General features: G+C 36.9%; 1 protein-coding gene across 4 annotated transcripts in view; it reads right to left on the bottom strand.

Moving 5' to 3' along the window:
* The window catches only part of LDAH (lipid droplet associated hydrolase), a 97,419-nt gene that overhangs the window by 23,687 nt on the left and 52,367 nt on the right, over positions 1 to 21,365 (bottom strand). For all 4 annotated transcript variants that reach the window (XM_046660752.1, XM_046660754.1, XM_046660751.1 and 1 more), the window contains exon 5: positions 9,712 to 9,946. In XM_046660752.1, coding sequence (XP_046516708.1) covers positions 9,712 to 9,946 — 235 coding nt within the window. The remainder of the gene's footprint in view (positions 1 to 9,711; positions 9,947 to 21,365) is intronic.

Below are 21,365 nucleotides of genomic sequence, written 5' to 3'. Positions count from 1 at the left end.
TATTATTCCCCCCTGTGCTTATCTAACTGCATGGTTCATGGCAGGTCTCAGTAAAGGTTGTTAAACGAAATATATGGCAAGGGGCTGGGCTGGTGTTTTGTTTCATTTGGGGGTAGGGGTCAGGAGGAAAAATCTGCTGCCTTCCTTGAAGTGGTACAAGAGTTGACATCACAATGGAGGTCAGGATTGGAGGCTGAAGCACACTGACTTGGTAAGTCAAGCAGGCAGTGGTATAAAACTGGGACAAACCATTGCAGGCAAGAGGGCAAGTCTAAGAGCTTCTGTTGAGATTGGCCATAAACTAGGGCACATAAAGCACTGGTCACAGCAGCAAGGGAAAACGCAGAGGGAAGTAAAATCACAACTGCAATAGGAGGTTTCGGGGAGATGCGTGAATAGCTTTCTAAAGTAGAACTTGGGGGTTGGAAGCCAAGTTGTCCTGCTGTTGTGGTGGTATGTGGTCTGGTGCCACTAGTAAGGTTCCATAGTAAACGCCCCAGTTTGTCTGGTTTTGCTATTGTATGCAGGGGAGAGGGTTGTTGGTACTGAAGTAAAGGGAGTTACAGGAGATGGGCAGAGTTTAGGACAGGTGCATTTTGAAGGTAGGAAATCTACAGTGCAAAATGTGATCCTTACTCCTCGTCTATTCTGAACAAGATATTACTTCTAGTCACATTTTCTTTAAAATGGCTGATAGATTCTCTATGTCCAAAGTATACCATGTTTACAAGGAAAAATCTCTCTCTTAAACAAATGCTCATTATAAGATTTTCTGGATTAGGAAAAGGGTTTGGTATAATCACCTCCATGGTGGGAAGGTGGCTGGGGAGATCAGCCATTAGTAAGCACATAAATAGAGGTGAAACAACAAAAAGTTTTATTTTAAATTCTATTTAAAATAAAAAGTATACTAACAATAATCATGAGAACTGAGATGAGCTCTCCTATAGATAGGTGCATCTAGAGAGAGCTCGCAGAGTGCCTGCCATAGTTAAACTGCAGTCCCCAGTCTGAGGGTGTCTTGCCAGGGTTTGTGAAGCCAAGACATTCTAGAGGGACACAGCTGTGGTGGATTTTAGTTATGGTGGGGAGAGGGTGGAATTAACTATCTAGGTCACTAGTTAACTAGTATGCATGGAGTTAACTAGTGAGGCATTTGGGTGGGGTACTCTGTGATTAAGGCCGTGGAAAATGAGTCCCAAGACCATCTTAAAGTGGGGATGTAGTAAATACTATGTACCCACCTAAAAGCCAATAAAAACTGCCTCCTTTCCTCTACTAGAGACATGGGAAAGTCAAAACATATGACTTCTCCATATCCCTTACAGCTAGGGATGTGGCACAGTTCTGGCTCCCAATCTACAGGCAGAAGTTCTTCGGGGAGGACTTCTCTTTCTAAATAAGCCAAAGCCTTACCAGGAATAAGCCCTCTGTTTTTTCCCCCTTTCCCTTCATTCTGTCTGAATGTCAGCCCTGAGGCTTAGAGCGGCAGGAGCATGATGTGTTCATGAGATGATGAGCACGGGGATAAAGGTCTATGTGCTAAGGACGAAAGAGTGGAAACCTAGAAAGAACCCACATCCCTGTCGGCACTGGTGAGACATTACCACCGGACTGTCTCCCTCAAGATTCCTTGGTGCATGAGATAAAAAGATCCCTAACTGTTGAGGCCGCTGTAATTTAGCTTTCTGTTATTTTTAGCCAAACTCAATTCCAGTTAATAAAAACAAAGATGGGATATTTGAATTTCCTGGGGGTTTCTGGTCGTAGCACAGGGGTTGACGTCCTTAACTTCTTATCAGATTCTGGTACTTGAGTTTGGGAGGAAGGTGGCATCATACCATATCTACATATACTTAAGAGGAGGCAGAGGTAGGAGATGACTGAAAAAGAGTCTTTTCATGGGTTGCTCCTCCTAGCACATCTTCTGACTAGTCCTGAGGCTGGCAAGATGTCGCTGAATGTAGGGGAGTTAGGGAGGAGGAGAGCCAAGCAGAGCTGTATGGTAGCAAAATTCTTGGGGTTGAGGACAGACTGTGAAAGTGGCTGGTCCTGGAGACATGAGTATCCCACACTCCAGCAGAACTCCCTGCAGACACTGCTGCTCAGGCAGAGTTAAGGCTAGGCTCTCTGAGAAGCAAAAACCATGACAGTCTGTCCAAAGACAAAGCAGGACCAGATAAGCTCAGAAACCCAGAGGAAGTCTTCTTTTACAAGGGAGAGATCTTTGGTAGATTTTTTTTCCAGATTGTTTTCCACTTTTCCTAATGGTGCAAATGTGGCTTTTAACAATGTGAAACCAAGTCCTAAAAAAGTAATTCTAAACTTTCTGCATAATTTGGAGAAATGTTTATTATTCACACAATATATTATGTGTTTCTCCATAAGCCAAGACTTTGATTATTATAACCATCTATTTAGTCTGCAAACAGATACTCTTATCTACGTGACAATGAGTTCATCAAAGTGAAAAACACAACTCAAAGTCTATGATTTTTCAAAAATAATACAACTTTCTGGAGTGGCAGATAATTTATATATATATATATATATATATATATATATAAACTTCTTTAGAAAAAGAGAGTAAAACTCTCATTGAGTCATTTAATTCTAAACCAGAAATGATATAGTAGTACCATATCTAATCACCTTTTGCCCTAAATCCTGATACTGACCACCAAAAAATCTTTTCCTTCTTTGCTGAATTTTAGGCTAAACTTCATGAATTATTAAAGCTGCAGTTGATGCTTATAGATGAATTTTCCTAAGCTACACACATAAATGAGAGGATAGGTAACATGGCAGTCTGGTTTTGTCTTATGCAAAAAATTATTCTTGGATTGAGTTAAAAATATTCTGAGAAGAAATTTGTGACTTTTTAGAGAAGCTTATGTGTTAACTCACTGAATAGTTCAGTTCAGTTCATATTACTGTACATGTTTTTAAAAAGTATTTCCATATTGATTAAGCAAAGGAAAGATTATGAAAGTTTCTCTCACAAGAATGTATGCAACAAAGTAACGTAACCTACTAGGAATGTCCTTTGTCTCTGCCCTATGTTTTTCTAGTTAGGTAACTGAAAGGAATTAAAACATCAATTTGGCCTAACTAACAAAAAGACCCTAGAATATTTTTTAAAGTTAATTATCTTGACCTGTGATACTGCTAAGCTAAAATATATTTGCTTTTGGCTTTGATCAGAAAATCCAATTTAGCTGTCCCAGTGAAAAGTCTATTTTTCATGAAACAGAAGAACATCTATTCTTTAAAAAAATGTAGTAGCAAACATTCCAGAATTTAAAGAAAAAAACCCCATATATTTTCTTTAAAAATAACATTTAAAACAATCTAGTTACACAAATTGAGCTGATGCACACTGTGCTAAAGTTTAGTATGCTCCTTGAATTAGGGCTACTCTTCATTGAATGCTGGATAGGAAATGCTGTTTCACTCACTCAGTCTGGTAAAGAAGGCTAATATACAGAATCTCAGCCTATAGGAAGTGCTATCTTTGCCAAAAGTGCAACAGCATTTGAAATAACTGAATATTTTGATTTCTTGAATTTTTCAGACCTTACTACCACAAAAAAATATGTGTATAAACTAAAGGATATAGAAAATCAGTTTCTATCTAGATAGGCAGGATTTATTATCCACTACTTGGACTGGCAAACTTCCTCCGTTTGTTTCTGTAAGATTTCTACAGAAGCACAGACATTACATAATGTGCAAACACCGCAAGGCCTCCTAAAAGTCAAGCTGGCATGTTAAAGGTCATTATCTGGGTGACAGTCAAGCAGGTCTGCAGGGCGAATGTTTGGATGGCACAGATATAAACACTGAGAATGATCTCAGACATGGTCTTCTTTCCCTTGATAACCCCTCTCTTTGTGTAACCTGAAAATCATGCTACTGACTCAAATGGTTGGTTTGAATATTGACTACCTTTACCGTTCATGGGATGTAAGGTCAGGAAGAGTCCAATAATCATCTGCAAGGGCCAGAGTCTTATCTTATGAGTATCAGTCTCTCTCAGCTGGGACCTTCTTGCATTTGTCTAAGGAATGGCCAGGGCAAGTCTGGGCAAAGGAAGCTTCTGTGGCAGTTGTTTCAAGAGGAGGTAAGCATGACACAGAATCCAAAGGGGACAGGTGGGAAAAGGCTGGCTAGGATGATTGAGTTGCTTGGTTAAGGATCAGGCGAGTGTCACTACTAGGAGACTGAACTAAGTACTCAAGAAGAGAAGAAATTTAGAACCCAAAGAAGAAAGAAGACAGGTAATTCTTGCCTCCTTTCCCTTTTCCCAAGGGACAGAATGGGCGGGTAATGGAGAAAAAAAGGGACCACTGAGCTATTGGTTACTTGGACATCAGAAGGCCAGATCTAGTATGAAGAGAACAGAAAATCAGAGAAGGAAGGGACGTCAGAAATAGCAGCACTGTGCTCCAAAGGCTGTTTACAAGTTGGTTGTCAGGAACAGAGATGAAGCAATGTGGCTGAGTGTTCAGTCTGGTTTAGAGTCTATTTTGCACGTAGTATAACTCTACTATGGTTGCTTGGGAAAGGAGTCCCAGGGTTCCTCAAGCAACAGTGTAGCTGGAAGGATCTGGCTGCTTTGAGTCAGGGATGGGAAAATGTTCTGTGCCCTAGCTGTCTTGCTCCTTGATGCCTGCACTTGGGGCTGCTGGAAGAAACAGCAGGAGGTCAATCACCTTGGCTGAAAGGAAAATCCTTTCTCTAAAGTGCAGCTTACGCAGCCTACTTCACCAACAGGGGGTTTATAACTCTGGTGTAGAAAAATTGGAAAAACCCTTTATATAATTACTTGTTTTAATTAAAAACATTAACCACTTGATTAGATGCCTATTGTAATGTATTTTTAGTTGTTGCTAGTGCTGCTGAGTCAATTGTGACTCCTATCAACACTGTATACAACAGAGCGGAACCCTGCCTGGTCTTTTTGTACCATCCTCTCACCTCTGGTGCTAGTTCAGACAATGCCCTGCTGCTATTCATAGGGTTTTCATGGCCAATCTTTTTGGAAGTGGGTGGCCAGGTCCTTCTTCCTAGTAACGTATTATATAATCATTAAATATATGAAAATATATAAATATAAAAGCAAATAAAACTTTCTTACATCCCATGTCCTGATTTCGGTTTAGAAAATATTTCTAAAGAGGTATAAGGAAAGCACAGGTAGCTGCCTATATAATGCCTATCAGAAACTCAGATGTTTTGGGTGAGGTGTTATAAAAATGTCTGTTATATCCTGTTGGTTGATACTTCTATATCTTTGCTAATTTTCTGTCTTGCTGTCCTATCAATTGTTGAGAGAAGGGCATTTAAGTTTCCAACTATAACTGTGGATTTGACCATTACTCCTTTCAGTTCTATCCATTTTTGCTTCATATATTTTGTAGCTCTCTTGTTTGGTGCATACACATTTAGGACTGCTACATCTGTTTGGTAGACTGACCCTTTAATTATTATTATATAATGCCCCTCTCTGTTCTTGGCAATTTTCTTTGCTCTGAAGTCCATTTTATCTGATATTTTAACAGTCATTCCTGGTTCCTTTTGATTATTGTTTGCATGATACATCTTTTCCCATTCTTATGTTGTCAATCTACCTATATAATTAAATTTGACCCAAGTTTTATGAAGATAGCATATACTTAGGTTATGTTTTTTATTTTATTGTGGTAAAATTGGTTTATAACATTATATAAATTTCAGGTCTACATCATAATATATTTCAAATTCTGTTTTTTAATCGACTCTGCCAATCTTTGTACAATTTTAATTGGTGTATTTTGACCATTTATATTTAATGCAATTATTGTTATGTTAGAGCTTGTATGCCATTTTATTGTTTTCTGTTTGTTCTCTGTTTCTTGTTTCTTTTTGTTCTTTTGCCTTCCTATGTGTTTCTGAATATGTTTGAGAATTCCATTTGATTTGCCTACAGTATCTTTGAGTATGTCTCTTTGTATAGATTTTAAAGTGGTTATTCTAGGTATTGCATTATATATATGTAATGTAATACAGTCTATTGATGTTGACATCTTACCAGTTCAAGTGAAGTGTAGAAACCTTTACTTCTTTTTACGTTCTTTTATCCAACCTAATTTATAATATAATTGTCTTAAATTCTTCTTCTGTATACATTTAGAACCATATCAGTGTTATATTCTTTGCTTCAACTGTTAAACATAATTTGGAAATCTCAAGAGGAGAAGGAAAATATAATTACCAACATTTTTTTTCTTTCTGTTGTTCTTTCCTTTCTTAATGTTCCAAGATTCCTTCTTTTATCATTTCCTTTCTGTTTAGAGAACTTCCTATAGCTATTCTATTAGGATAGGTCTGATGGTTACAAATTCCTTTAGTTTTTCTTCAGGAGATTGTCTTAATTTTCTCTTTTTTCCTGAAGTATATTTTCACTGGATATAGAATTCTGTGTTGACAGTTCTTTTCTTTTTGCACTTGAAATATACGTCATTTCTTTTGGCCTCTACAGATTCTGATGAGAAACTGCTGTCACTCAAATAGATTTTCCTCTATAAATAATGCATTGTTTCTCTCTGGCTACTTTCAAGACATTTTCTTTATTTTAGTTTTCAAAAATTTGACTATGATGTGTCTTGGTGTGGATTTCTTTAAGTTTACCTTGTTTGGAATCAATCCACCTTCTTAAATCTGTAGGTTTATGTCTTTTGCCAAATTTGAGAAGTTTCTCTTTCTATTGGTCTATCTTCACGTTCATTGATTCTTTCCTCTGTCCCCTCCATTTTACTGCTGAGCCCATATGTATTGAGATTTTTGTTTTGGTGGTTATATTTTTCAGTTCTAAAATTTCCATTCAGTTTTTCTTTAAATCTTCTCTTTAGTGAGACTTTTTAGTTTTTCATTAGTTTCAAACACGTTTATTAATTGCTCATTGAAGCATTTTTATAATGGCTGCTTTAAAATCATTGCCAGATAATACCAATACCTCTGTTACTTTGGTGTTGACATCTGTTACCTTTTTCCATTCAAGTTGAGATTTTCTGGGTTCTTGGCATGAAGAGTGATTTTTAACTAAAACATGGACATTTTGGGTATTATGTCATAATACTCCAGATCTTATTTAAACTTTCTATTTTAGCTGTTTTTTTCTGACACTTATCCAGCAGGGGAAGTTGGGGGAGCAGTGCCACCTCACTATTGCCAGGTGGGGTAGAAATCTAGGTTTTCCACTTGATTTCCATTGACATCCAAGGGGTGGAGGGGTCCTCATTCTTGCTGGGTAGGAATACAAATTCTGATTCCCCACTGGGCTTCCACTGTTACCATCTTGGCTGGGAGGGGTAGGAGTACCTTACTACTTCTCCCCACTGGACCTCCATTGATCTCACAGGGGTGGTGGGGGTAGTGGCCTCATTACTATTGGGCAGTTGTGAAAGTCCTGACTCTCCATTCAGATTCTTCTGGATACTACCCTAGTCGGGGAAGGAGAAGAGTGCCTCATTACTGCTGGGGTGGGGGGAGGGTGAAGTCTAGGCTTCCCACTTGGCCTTTGTTGGCATGGGTAGGGATAAAGCATAGTTCTTATTGTGGTGTGTCACTAGATTAGAGCAGTTATTATCAAAAAGTTTCTTTGAGAAAAGTTGCCATTTTCCTGGTTCTTTGGCTAGAGTGCAGGCTTTTGTTGGGACTTTTTTTTTTTTTTTGTCTCCACCTGTTGGTGTTTCTGGGTTGCTGGCTTGAAGTCTAAGACATATGTGGTAAAAAGAAAACCCAGGAAACTCACTACTGTGTTGTTCCTTGGGTCCCAAGGCCCCTACACAGTCTGCTTTCTTCTCCACCTTTCAGAGTATTCTCATGTTTGTTTTATATATAATGTGCAATGTTTTTAGAACTTATTAGGAGAAACAGGGAAAAGTACATCTATTCCATCTTCCTGGAAGCAGAAGTCCTTGGAGGAAAATGAAGTCCCTGACTGGAGAATGCTTTTTTTATTCCTTTCCATAGGTAAAAAGAAAAATATCAAAGAAGGAAAAAAAAAACTGTAAACGAAAATAAAATGACTTATTGAAGTATATGTGGAGTAATTTTACATATGTTTGCAAGAATTTCAAGTGATTTCCATTTGGCCTCAAATAATTTTCAAAGGTGTGTTGGCCCTTGGAAATCATCTAGTCTAACTCTTGATGTGATCAATGACTGAGAACCAGAGAGGGGAAGGGCCTAAATTGAGGCAACAGAATAAGTTTGGGCAAAACCAAGATGAGAGTTGAGGGTTTCTGACGTGCAGTCAGTACCATTTTCATTCACTAGACCATCTCTTTCTCTTCTATAATGTGAGGGAAAGATAAGGGGCTGGACCAGAAGGTCTTTAAGGGACATCTCTAACTTCAATCTTTGGTGATTTTTATGACTGTTCTTAGCCTTGCTTCTCTTCTCCCTATCTTCTTCCACTGCTATGCTAAGTCTATAATAAAGATGAGGGTTGGGGAGAGCATGGAGGGGAATAAAACCCACAAATATAGAAAATATATTGAACTTTGTGTGATGTCTGCTTCTTGCTACAAATTTGAAAAAATGCCTCCCATACAATCTGTAGTTGTACAATTGTAAAGGCAGGGCTGTGACCTGTTTCTGGACTTACTATGCACATGATCATGTGACACTCTTAATATAGATGGGCATGGTACCTTTATTTAGGAGTCCTGCCTTTCTGACTGACTGTGGCAAAAAGACAATAGCAGCAGCTATGGTGAAAGGAAGCTTATCATAGTGGCAGACTGCCAGAGTTTGAACACTACCCACTAGTTGTATGACTTTGGGCAAATCATGTAACTTCTCTGTACCTCAGTATCTTCATCTGTAAAATGGGGACAGTAACAATATCTAAACCTCATTAGTTCTGAGGACTACAGGTGAAAGCTTAGAATGGTGCCATTAGCTGCTGCAGCAACTGCTGTTATATCATTCATTGGAAGCTTACTGTAAATAAAATACTAGATAGACACTTTGCGTATATTATCATATTTATCCTACAATAATCTTTTGAAGTATGGGATATTATTATCCCAATTTTATAGAGTAAGAAAGAAGGATTATTTTAATATGAAAATTATTTATAAATACAGTATAAATTAGTATTAACTAAAAAGATAGATTACTATTAAAAACAACATTTGAAGCCAAAAAGTAAAGCAGCAAAAACATTCCCTGGCACATTCAGAAAATATAATCAGCAAAGCACCCAGTTTTATATAACCATGACAATTGTTTATTACTCTTATAATTTAAACCCCTCCAAAGAGGAAAATAAAACCATGGCCTGTTCACTCTACAGGAATATTGGAATGGTTTCCTTGGGTTTTCCTCGTTTTTGCAAAGTTCTCACATTGAACTAACAGGGCGCACCCTGGATTCCTGTAAGGACTCCATATATACCATATACAGAAGAATTATTTCTCACCATCCTATACCTAGAGTGGAGAATCAGAAGGATAAGGTTTAAAACCAAAACTTGATGAGGCTTTTCTATCTGTCATACAGAACTCCTCTCACTCTATTTTCACTTTATTGCTAGTTTTAAACTTTTGGGAGAAAAACCCCAACAAATAATCCTTGCTTGATATTCATCCACTGTCTGAGATCATTCTCTTAACACTTTCTGATACAGGAATAAACATATACATTTTTAAATGTGCTTACCAAGGCAGAATGGTTCCAATATGTTCAGTAACGAAAATTCAGTCTGTAGGTTCATCATTTGAAGGTACTTTCTGATCATCAAGGACTTGATTTTCTCAGGCCATGGTTTAAGTAATAAGTATGCAGAAACATAGAGAGCATATCGAAACCGGCAGAAAAGTGGAGTGGCGATCCTGCCGTTGGGTGACTCAGATATTCGCTCAATTGTTGGAAAGAGCAGAAGGGAACGAATTATCTACAATAAAAAACATACTTTTATGAGAAGTTTTCTTAAGGGCTAAGTCATTGCTTAATTGTTTCTTTAACATAGTATTGACAAATGGGTAGGTTTTAAATATGACTAAAGATGTGTTCAGACTGAGAAGAACCACCATCCACTGCTTCCTCAGCTCACAATCAATCTGGGTAGGATATAAGGATGCCCCTTGAGTTGTTGGGGCTAGTTTTCAGAATGAGGAGAAAATCAGATTCCGAGATAACCTCTTTCTTTTTTTTTTTGAGGAAGATTAGCGCTGAGTTAACTCCTGCCAGTCCTCCTCTTTTTGCTGAGGGAGCCTGGCCCTGAGATAACATCCATGCCCATCTTCCTCTACTTTATATGTGGGACGCCTGCCACAGCATGGCGTACCAAGCGGTGCCATGTCCACACCCGGGATCTCAACTGGCCAACCCCGGGCCGCCGAGAAGCGGCACATGTGAACTTAACCGCTGTGCCACCGGGCCGGCCCCCGAGATAACTTCTTGATTGTGATAGCAACTCATAATCCCTTTGAACGGTCGGTGGAAGTAGGAATTAATGTACTATTTTAGCAGTTATAGCAACTTGATAGACTAATGATACCAGAAGAAAGTACAGCTACATAAAGGACTCTATTTCTAGTCAGCATTTCTTTTATTGATTATATTTGGAGACAGTTCACTTTTTAAAAGCTCCTCTATTCTTAATCTAACAAGCCAAAGATGATATTTAACAGGACCAACTATATTTCTAACAACTGATCCAACCTTAATAAAGTACAGGTCAGGGACAAGTGAAGCTGGAAATCTCTACTTACATGGGAATATGTTTAAGGACAAAAATATCATTTCAACTCAATTCATCAGAATTTCAGCAAATATATTTTAATAATACTCCCAAAGAAAAAAGAGCATAACTAAAACATTTTAAATTTACCATATTACTATTTTAAAAATTTATATATAAAAATAATTTCTTTGGGGGGATCAGAAAAGTCAAAATAATTAAGCAGAATCTCTATTAATAATAGAGTAACATATATGGAATCATCAATGGATATCATGGACAACGTTAACAGATTGCAAGACAGGAAGTGAGAAGGGATACGATGGCTTTTTTTTAAAACCTTTTAAATTGTTAAGTATAACATATATACAGAGAAGTGTATAAAACATAAATGTGCAATTTAACAAATAATTTGTAAAATAAACAGCTTTGTAGGTCAAGAAACAAAATACTGCTGCATGGCACCTTCCAATCACAGTTCCTTCCTCTGCTCACATTTTAGGTAATTTCTATCTTGACTTCTTTACTTTGTTTTATGTCAATACTTATCCTACCTTAATACTATAATCATTTCCTGATTTCACTTTACCCTAATACTTATCATCCTGCTATAGACTGAACTGTCTACCATTAATTCATATGTTGAAGCCCTAACTTCCAATGTGACTGTATCTTGAGATAGAGATAGTTTGATGTGGTTGAATTTAACAGTCTTTTTTTAGTTATTGTTCTTTGTGTCTGGTTCAAGCAATTCTTCTCCAGCCTCAAATCATGAAGACATTGTTTTTTCATTCAAAAAGCTTTTTTAGAAATTAGATAATGCCATCTCTCATCTGTTCTACCATGTGGGTTGAAGCCTTGGTTATGTTGAACTTCCCAGGTGTGAGTCTATTCCTTAGCTTTCAGGTATCATCGATTTGCTATTGCCCTTCTGTATTTACATTCCTCCCTTTGGATGAACCAGATGCACTTTTCCTGGTAGGACTGGAGAGTAAAGGCAGGTTTTTGTGGACTCAGTCTCTTTTTCATCTTCTATCGTCGACAGTCCTCTTTCATAATAACCTGTTTGATGGCATTGCCTAAATGTCAAAGTTGATCAGGTATCACCTGTAATTCTGCCTTCATGTCTCTCTCACTACTAGAGAATAGCGATTTGAGGGTGAAAACTGTGGAGGACTCTTTCTTTCTAATCATGATATCTTCTTGTTTTTCCTTGGTCATATCTGCCAGCTAAGTTCTCAGCTGTTTCCTGTAGACTTTTCCTTTTCTCTGAACAATAACTGAGATATTTTAGTTATTTCTTTTTTGGTCACAATAATTCGACCTCTACTAGATCTCTTCCTCTGTCACATAAGTAAGAATGTACTGTTCCCTGTGGCCTTGATGGTGAATAAAAGACATTCCTTGGGAGCAGGGAGCCACAGCCTTTTCAGATGATTTTTAAAATGCTGGACTGGCAACCACACACTGTTAAATGCTCACAACGTGCTTTTTGAATAAATGCAGGGTTCCAGCCAGACTAGGGGAGTTTCTGCCGCCTTGGCAACTTCTCAAGTACAAAGCAGAGGGGATGCTGGATGGACTGTGCTTAATAAAGGGCTTATGAGGCATCCATGGATACTTGTGATGCAGATCATTGTGGGCTCCGGAACAGGGATGTTCCAGAATCATCCAATCAGAGCTGGCTGCCTGTATTGCAGTGGATTTATACAAAGGTTATATGTAAAGATACATACAAAGGTTATGGGATCTCTGTGAAGTCTGACTGGACAAGAAAAGTCATTTGAAGAAATCATTCTCTCCGGATGCCACTTTCAGTGTGAATTCCAACTCAATGCATTCAAACACAGACAGAGAAGGAATGAGATGAGCTCTGGAATCCCAGGACTTTTCTGATATTTGGTCATCTTCTTCTTCCCCTTCTGGCATAACACAGGATACAGTATTTCTGATTCAGCTGCAAACACTATGGTGCTGAGGACACAGGGCAAGGAGAATATGTAGCGCAAGCATCGTAACTTTAGTTACCTTCAGTTGCAGGAAGGACAAGTAAGGAACCTAATAGCTTTCCAATGTCTCCAGGGCTCTTGAACAGGTCTCCCCAATCTTGAATTTGATATATTGTGGGTATGCCACGACTTCATCTTTGCCTTTCTGCCCAAAGATATTCTTCAGGACTGCTCCCAGTGGCTCAAAGTCAAATGTGACTGCTGTCTCTCTAGAGATGTGGAATATGCCCTTCAGACTGCCAAAAATTAAGAAGTCTAACAATACCAAGTATTAAAGATGTGGATCAACAGGAACTCTTAAACAACATGGCATTAATCAAGTATTAGAGTTTCCTCCTCTGTTTTTAAAAGCACAATCATTTTAGTTGGTGTCTGGAGCTCACATAGAGAGTAAATTTTTATCACATTGTCTAATGTTAGCAGTTTAATTCATGGATCTGCCATTTCATTTGGATACCAAGCAGCATAGTTTGAGGGGTAGAAATGATGGAAAATCTGTGAATGTCTGGAGTGGTGCTACAATTAACCACTGATTTCACATCTTCAAATTCAGAATTCTCCCCCTATCTTTTGGGTAATTCTAATATCAAGAGTCCTTTTATTCCTGTAAGTGCTACCAACGTTCTATTGGACTTAACAAGACTTAAGAAATTCCCAGGAGAGGTGGATGTATACAAAGCAATCTTGGTATTGAGAGAGGTAGGGTTTCTCACTGCCCTGCTGAGGCCTCCCAGCTGGAGGGCTAAGGAGGAACTCCCCTCCCCATCCCATAGGGAGGTGCTCCCTCGGGGCTGAAGAGAAGGTTTCTTGTTAGCAGCTGCGGTGGCAGCAAAGACAAAGATGAAGAGAGTGACTTCTCAGCTTCAGCTAGGCTCTCGTTCGCCAGTCCCACTTGGAGCTACAGGAACACAGTATGGTAAGGAAGCCAGGTCGGCAGCAGTTCACAGTCGTTGCAGGCTCCTTGGCAGCCAATATTCTTCGGTAATATCTTTAAAAGCTCTATGGTCTAGTCTTTCACATTTAGGTTCACAATCTACCTGAAACTGATTTTTATGTGTGGTGTGAAATACGGGTCTAATTTAATTGTTTCCACATGGAAACCCAATTGTCCCAGCACTATTAAGTGCAAAGGCTGTCCTTTCTCTGCTTTTGTGAAGTGACACTTCTGTTATAAATCCTGTGTATGTGTGAATGGGTCCTTTCAGGGTTCTCTAATCTGTTCTACTGGCCTATTTCCCTCATTCTGCGCCAAGAGCCAATGTCTTATTTACTAAAGCTTTATGATATATTTCGCTATTTGAGAGAGTAACTTAAACTCCTTCGTCTTGTTCTTCAAAAATGCCTTGGGTTTTTTGGCTCTCTGCATTTCCACAAACATTTTGAAATTGGCTATTCGAGACCCACAAACATCTGGTTGAGACTTGGATGGGGATTGTATTAAATTTATAAATTAATTTGAGGATAAGTAATATCTATACAATATTAAGTTTTCCAACCCATGAACGTGGGATAGCTCTCCATTTATTATAAATCTTTAGTGTCTCTAAAAATGTTTCAGATATTTTACATGTAGTCATCTTGCACAACTTTTGTCAGATTATTAGGTACTTACCTTTTATGCTATTACAAGTAGGATATTTTCAAAATAGTTGTTGCTTATATATACAATATAAATGATATCTGCATGATGATTTTGTGTCCAGCAAACTTATTAAAGTCTCTTATTAGTTCTAATAACTTGTCTGTAGATTCTTTTGACTTTTTTAAGCACATATTCATCATCCACAAATAATGACAGTATTGTTTCTTCCTTTCAAATCCTTATTATCTTTTCTTTTTCTTACCTTATTGAGTTGGCCAAAACTTTAATACGATGCTGAATAGAAATAATTCCTGCTCCTGAACTCAAAGGAAATTTTTAATTACTATAAAGCGTGATGTGTATTGAAGGTTTTCTAGAGATATACTTTGTTAGATTAAAAAAAATTTCCTCTATTCCTAGTTCGCTAAACTCTTTTTAAAATCATAAACGGATAATGAATTTTATTAAACACCTTTTCTGCACCTACTGAGATGATTGTATGATTTTTCTCCTTTCATTGATTAATGTAGGATAAACCCACCTTGGTCATAACACATCCTTCTTATATATGTTGCTATATATGGTTTCCTAATATTTTGTGAGGACTTTTGCATGTTGATGAGTAAACCCGGCCCTCCACTTTCTTTTCTTCTATTATTTTTCTCCAAGTTTGGATATAAAGGTTTTGCTAGTTTGAGAAAACTGAGTTGGAGAGTATGGTCTCCTTTTCCATTATCTAGAGGATTTTGTAAAACAATAGAATGATTTGTTCTCTGAATATTTGACAGAACTCACTGGGGAAGGCTGGAGTTTTATTTTTGGAAAGTTTTGCCTATTGATTAACTCAATTGCTTTAATGGCTTAGGACCATTTAGTCTTTCTATTTCTTTTTGAATCTGTTTCGATATTATCTTTTTCTAAGGATTTGTCTGTATCACTTAAACTTCCAAACTTATTGGCATCAAGTGATTTACAATATCCTGCTATTATACTTTGATCTTTGGACCACCAGTAGTGATACTACCTGTTTCGTTCCTGATATTGACTATCAGTACCTGATAGAGCAGAACTTTTTACAACCATGAAGGAAGTCTCTTCATCTCTAGTAATGTTTTTCCCTTAGGGCTTATTTTATTTAATATTAACATAGCTATAACAGCTCTCTTTGGGGTACAGCTTGCAAGATACAAATTTTCCCACTCTTTTACTTTCTACCTTTATATAGACTTATATTTAGGGGATATAATTGAATTTTTTTCTATCTAATTTGAAACCTTTGTCTTTTAACTAATATGACTAATATATTTACACCTTTTCATTTAAATAATTACTAATATTTTGGAGCTAAATCTGAGATGTATATTTAAAATCTTATTTTGTGCTTTTTATTTTTCATATCCCTCCTACCCCAGTTTTTCTTCTTTCTTTTGCATGAGAAAGATATAAATAACAAAAATACAACTGACAGTAAATACTAAATCATTGAGTAAATGGTATAAAACACATATGTTAGTAAGTCACAGTAAATGATTAATTAAAAAGTATATGACAATTTAAGCAATGAATAACAATTGAGTAAAAGATGTATGATGTTAGTAAATCTCAAGTCTTATGGTGGGGTGGGGAAGAAATGAAATAACGAAAGAAGACTAGAAATTGAAGGAAGTGGTGGTGTAGCTTTAAATAGGCTGTTTTGGGAAGGCTTCAATGAAAGGTGACATTTACGTAAAGGCAGTTAGGGAGTGAGCTGGAAGATTTTTGGAGAAAGAGTTCAGGGAGAGGGAACAGCAAGTGCAAAGGCTGTAAGATAGAACTTAATGTGGGGTGTGTGTAAAAGCACGGAGAGCAGTTTTGCTGGAGCAGAGCACGTGAGGAAGAGCAGCTCAGGACTGATTACAGAGGCAGCAGGGATGACAGAGGATGTCGGGTCTAACAGGACTTTGGTTTTTACTCTGAGTGAGCTGAGAAACCTTTGAAGACTTTTGAAAACAGGAGAGATGTGTCTGATTTCCATTTTAATAAGATTACTCTGTTGGTTGTATTGTTAACATTGTCCAGGAAGTACTAAATCAATGAAATTAGACAAGATTAAAAATGAGCATTATCATTATTTACAACTTACGTTTAAAACATAATTAAAAATCTCATGTATAAAAATAGCTAAATACGAAGGTAAAAAGAAATGTACTGCACTTATCTAAAGAAAACTTTGAAACCCAAAGACACATTTCCTTGTTCTTCTACTGCAAAAGAGATACAAATTCTCCCACTAAATTATCAAGTCAATTCACTCAATCTCAATTAAAATACTACAAAATGCTCCTTATTTTGAAATTTGATGAATTATATTAATGTTCATCTGAAAAACCATTGCACTAATAACGTAGGGATTCTGAAAGAGAAGAGAAACAGCAGAGATTAGCTCTACTAAATATTACACATATTGTGAAGCTACAATAGTTAGAACTGTTCACCAGAAGATCACATAGCTCAACGGAACGAAAAAGGAGTCTAGAACTAGACCTGAAAACATATGGGAATTAAATTCATGATAAAGGCATCAGTGGGGAAAAAAGAGTTGTCCAATAAATGCAGTTGGGAAAAATGGAAAACATAATTATTTGGAACAGTAAAAGAATTATGAGTGTTTTCATAAATTGTGACATATCCATACAATGGAAGACTATGCTACAATGAGACATTGGGTAGTTTGCATGTGCTGACAACAAGGACGTCAAAGTTCTGTTTCTTTGAAAGCAGCTTGCTGGGATTGTGAATGAAAGGGAATTAGCAAGCTTCAAATAAGACATTCTAAGCCTTGGGGCTCATATGTTCTTTGGGTTTTTTATTTTGAAAGCACAAAGGTATTCCTGCATAAGCAAAATCAGGTTCCTCAACTATGTTCTATAAGTGATACCTAGAAAATTAGATGTCATGGAATAATGCAATCTCCACTAACAGGAATCTAACTAGTCAGTACTCAATCTTATTTTCTCCTCCAGGCAACTTTTTTTTAAGACTTTTTTTTCTTTTTTCTTTTTATTAAGGTTTATGAAAGTTAACATCCTTGTGAAATTACAGTTGTACATCATTATTAGTCATGTTGTAGGTACACCACTTCACCCCTAGTGCCCTCCCCCCACCCGCCTTTCCCCTGGCAACCACCGATCAGTTCTCTTTGTCCATATGTTAATTACCACCTATGAGTTCCTCCAGGCAACTTTTAACCATATTAGTAAATAACCAAACCAACTACTATCAAGGATTTGGTTAAAAAAATAATTCCAGGGAATACTATGAGGTCAGTACATTTAATCCTAACCCCGAAACCTTCTGTACTTACAATACCACCATAGAGGGTAAGAGAAAATAGAACTAGGACTCTCAGGTGCTACAAATTCTTTATTAGGAGAGTAAAACTAAATTATGTTCTATTGTATTCTGTTTACGAAAGCAGAAAAATATGCTAAAACACATTGTAAACATTTTAAATAGGAAAGTTAGAAATAAACGTTTTTATTTTTTCTTCCCCTGGCCAACCTACAGTTAACCAGAATAATCCTATTAATGAAGATGATCTGTTTCCCAAGAAGTCTGGTAATTTAGTCCTTTATGGTAACTCATTGCTCATTTTAGGTTCAAGTTTATTCACTTCAAAATAAGGGGCTTCTTTGTGTTTCATAAAATGTCCTTAAAGATTTAGAGAATATAAATGGTTAATACAGTTACTGTCGTACTAAACAGCGTACCACGCAGATTCCACACTAGTTATGTAACCCACACTACATAAGGAACTTCGGACTGATCAAATCAGCTGGCAGAAAGAGGAAGCAATCCATTACTTTGTATAAATGATCCATTACTGTGATCCAGGTTAAACAAAACTGCATGCAAGGGAAACTTTGAAAATACACGAGAAACTACAGGGTTACATTTGGTTGATCTATATCAATAATAAATTGAGAATTAAAGTGCACTCTGAAATCATGGGAACGGACCGAAACAATAAGGAAGTTCTAATGTGTACTCTGAATGCATCATTGCCTCTCAAAAATATAAGAAGACCAAAGACTGTTTATCACAACTAATACTTAGTTGATGAGACTGGTTTTCCTCTCTTGCTTTTGGAGAACAACAGTTATTACCTGTTGGGTGAAAAGTATATTTTTCCTAAATATAATAATGATAATTTCAATGAAATCTCTAGTCCAAATTTGATAGGATAAGTCACAGTAATAAAAATTTCTTTTATTCATATAGAAACCTATTGGCAAAAAAATCACCGAGGTCAGAAAGTATACCCAATTTTACAGCACAGCTGTGCAGAGAAGGTTTCCAAATCTGTGTATATGACAAAACGTTTTCTTATGTTACATCTCATTAAAGAAAGAACTTCTAGGCTGGCCAATTCAGTCTACTCTAAGGAAACATTTTTATATATTTCACATTCTCATCTGAAATCTACCAGAGTCAACTTCTGATAATGAAGCACAACCACGTTTTCTTGAATAGTACAGGAAAGTAAATATACACATTGGGACTTTTTATAAAGGGTACGTTTTTAGAAATTACAGAGTATTTTGATGTTTATTTTTCCTGAACTTATTATTATTATTAATCATTTTTCAGAAAGGAAGTTAGGAAATAATTTGAAGTACAGCCATAAGGTAAAGAATACGATGTTCAGGTGTGGTTTCTGCACAATGTTTCAAAAATGGGCATTTTTTTTTAACAAAAAGTAAAATCCAAAAAGGCATCAATAAACTTTCTTGTTCAGATAGCTTATTACAGATGCATCCATTTTGCTAGAGTGCAGCAATGATGCCTAGATGTTATACTAAATGAAGCCAAGATAAACAGCACTTCAACATCTTCAAAAGAGCAGCATCTCTGCTACTGTCTCTGTTTATTAGCCGAGACCACATGCTGCAGTAACAGCAGGGTGCTTCCCCACTGCACAAGCTGCAAACAAGAAAACACAGCACATACTTTTCCTTTCATATGATTGCCAACATTGTTAAGACATGTTAGAGAACATGCAATATAAACCAGACAGCCTTCAAAGATAAAGCAGCTAGTAGTCAAAGCACAGACATAGAAATAATCCCGGTTGAGTTTATCTCTTCTTCCCATAAGGCCATGTTTTCCTCTCCTTAGGATAAGACTATTCAGCTTATTTAATCATATGAATGCAGTTTACAAACTGCAAATGTCATTCTATTTTAACGATCAAGAGCTTGCTTTTGGAGATCTTACTCTGTAAAACATAAAATTCTTTCTATAAAATTTTTAGCAATTTTATACATCAGAAAGACAGGAATATGCCCCACAGCGGGGAAGTGCTTAGAATAACAGTAGTAGTGATAGCTTAATATCTTCTAGGAACTAGGCTAATGCACTTTCTATACATTACATCATTTAATATACATAACAACCTTATCAAGTAAATTTCTTCATTCCATAGATGAGAAAACAGAAGTTTAGCTACAAAGGGACAAAGATGAGGTATGGACACAAGCAGGGTAACTTCAAAGCTCATGCCATTCACTGCTATATATACTATATACTTGCATGCAAAAGAATTTCTTAGTAATCATTATTGTTTGGTGACATAGTTCTCTATGGCTGAACCAATCACTACTATTATTGTTAGAGATAGGCCAATATTTATGTGTTTCAAATAATTCAGTTTCAGAAATAACTAACCCCTTCTTAGAATATTAAGAAATAAAGCATAAGATCCTTCAACTATTGATTACTGAAAAAAAATTATGCCACTTCAATATGTCTTGCTTAAGATAGATGGCATTCATGAAACTGACCACTTTTACCATTTCCATTCATGTGAATTATACTCAGACCTTCTGGGGCAGAGATTTTCCTATACTTTAATCACCTGAATGTAAAAAAAAAAGCCATTTCATGTATTTATTCTACATGTGAGGGTTGGTAATTATAAGGAATGCTTGCATATTTTCAGAGATATTTATATAACTTATGACTACACTTAAACATTTGAAACATAGCTTCAAAATCTTCCCATAGCCCATTCTTCTCAAATTTTTGTTATTTTATACACTTCACATTTATGTTAGTTTGAATGCAAAATGCTCTTCTCCTCAGGTTAAAATCTCTGAGATTGTACTTTCTTTTGAGTCTTTCAGATTCAGAATCACTAAGAACTCAAAGGGAAAATAATGCTGCTCACAGGCTCACTGCAGATTATTCTTCACAAGCTGCTCTGCACTATAATGATCTCTTCTGGAGCGCCTGTTATTCTGAATCGAACAGGGTTCTCCAGGCAGCCTCAAAATTCAGTGATGGTGACAGCAGCAAACCCATCCTCATGTCTATAAGCTACAAAGCTCTCATATGACTACTATGGCCTTTGGCAATATCAGCTTTCTCTCGGTTTCCAATGACAAAGCTACAAAGAACCTGAAAGGATAGCTTTGCTGACTGGCAATTCCTTAAACCTGGAGCTGGAGTACTCTATGGGGGTCAGGAAGCAAAAAAACCCCAACTGTTCGACAATAGGGTTGGGACTTTTCTAAGTTAGAAACTCCAGTCTTTAAAAGCTTAAGCCAAGAATGACTGAGAGGGAAGACATTCATTATGTCAATTGGTTGTTTTTCAACTTATTCATTTGTTCATTCACTAAAGATGTACTGGCACCTACAATACACCAGATACTGTGGTGAGTGCTAGAGGCAAAATGGTGAACAAGACAGTCTCTGCTTTTAGAGACCTTAAAGTCTAGTGGGAGAGACATTTATAATAATGCATGATGGGTACCACGCAATGGGAAAGAAATAAGGAGTACAACAGAAACACAAAATGGGCACGAAAAACTTCTTCTTCATCCTGGCCTAGGAACCTTTGAAAAAGGCCTCAGAAAGAGAAACTGTTTGACATATATTCACTGAGTACCTATGTGAGCAAAGTGCTGATGACAGAGCTCAAGGTTATTTGGGGAAAATACTAAAAAAGATTCTTCCTCATTTAACTTTGCTGAAAGACATGGTGAAACACGTACACT

The sequence above is a fragment of the Equus quagga genome, chromosome 5 (assembly GCF_021613505.1).
Source record: "Equus quagga isolate Etosha38 chromosome 5, UCLA_HA_Equagga_1.0, whole genome shotgun sequence".
Classification (NCBI taxonomy): Eukaryota; Metazoa; Chordata; class Mammalia; order Perissodactyla; family Equidae; genus Equus; species Equus quagga.
Note: the sequence above shows the minus strand (reverse complement) of the source record. Positions and strands in the feature narration are given on the sequence as shown.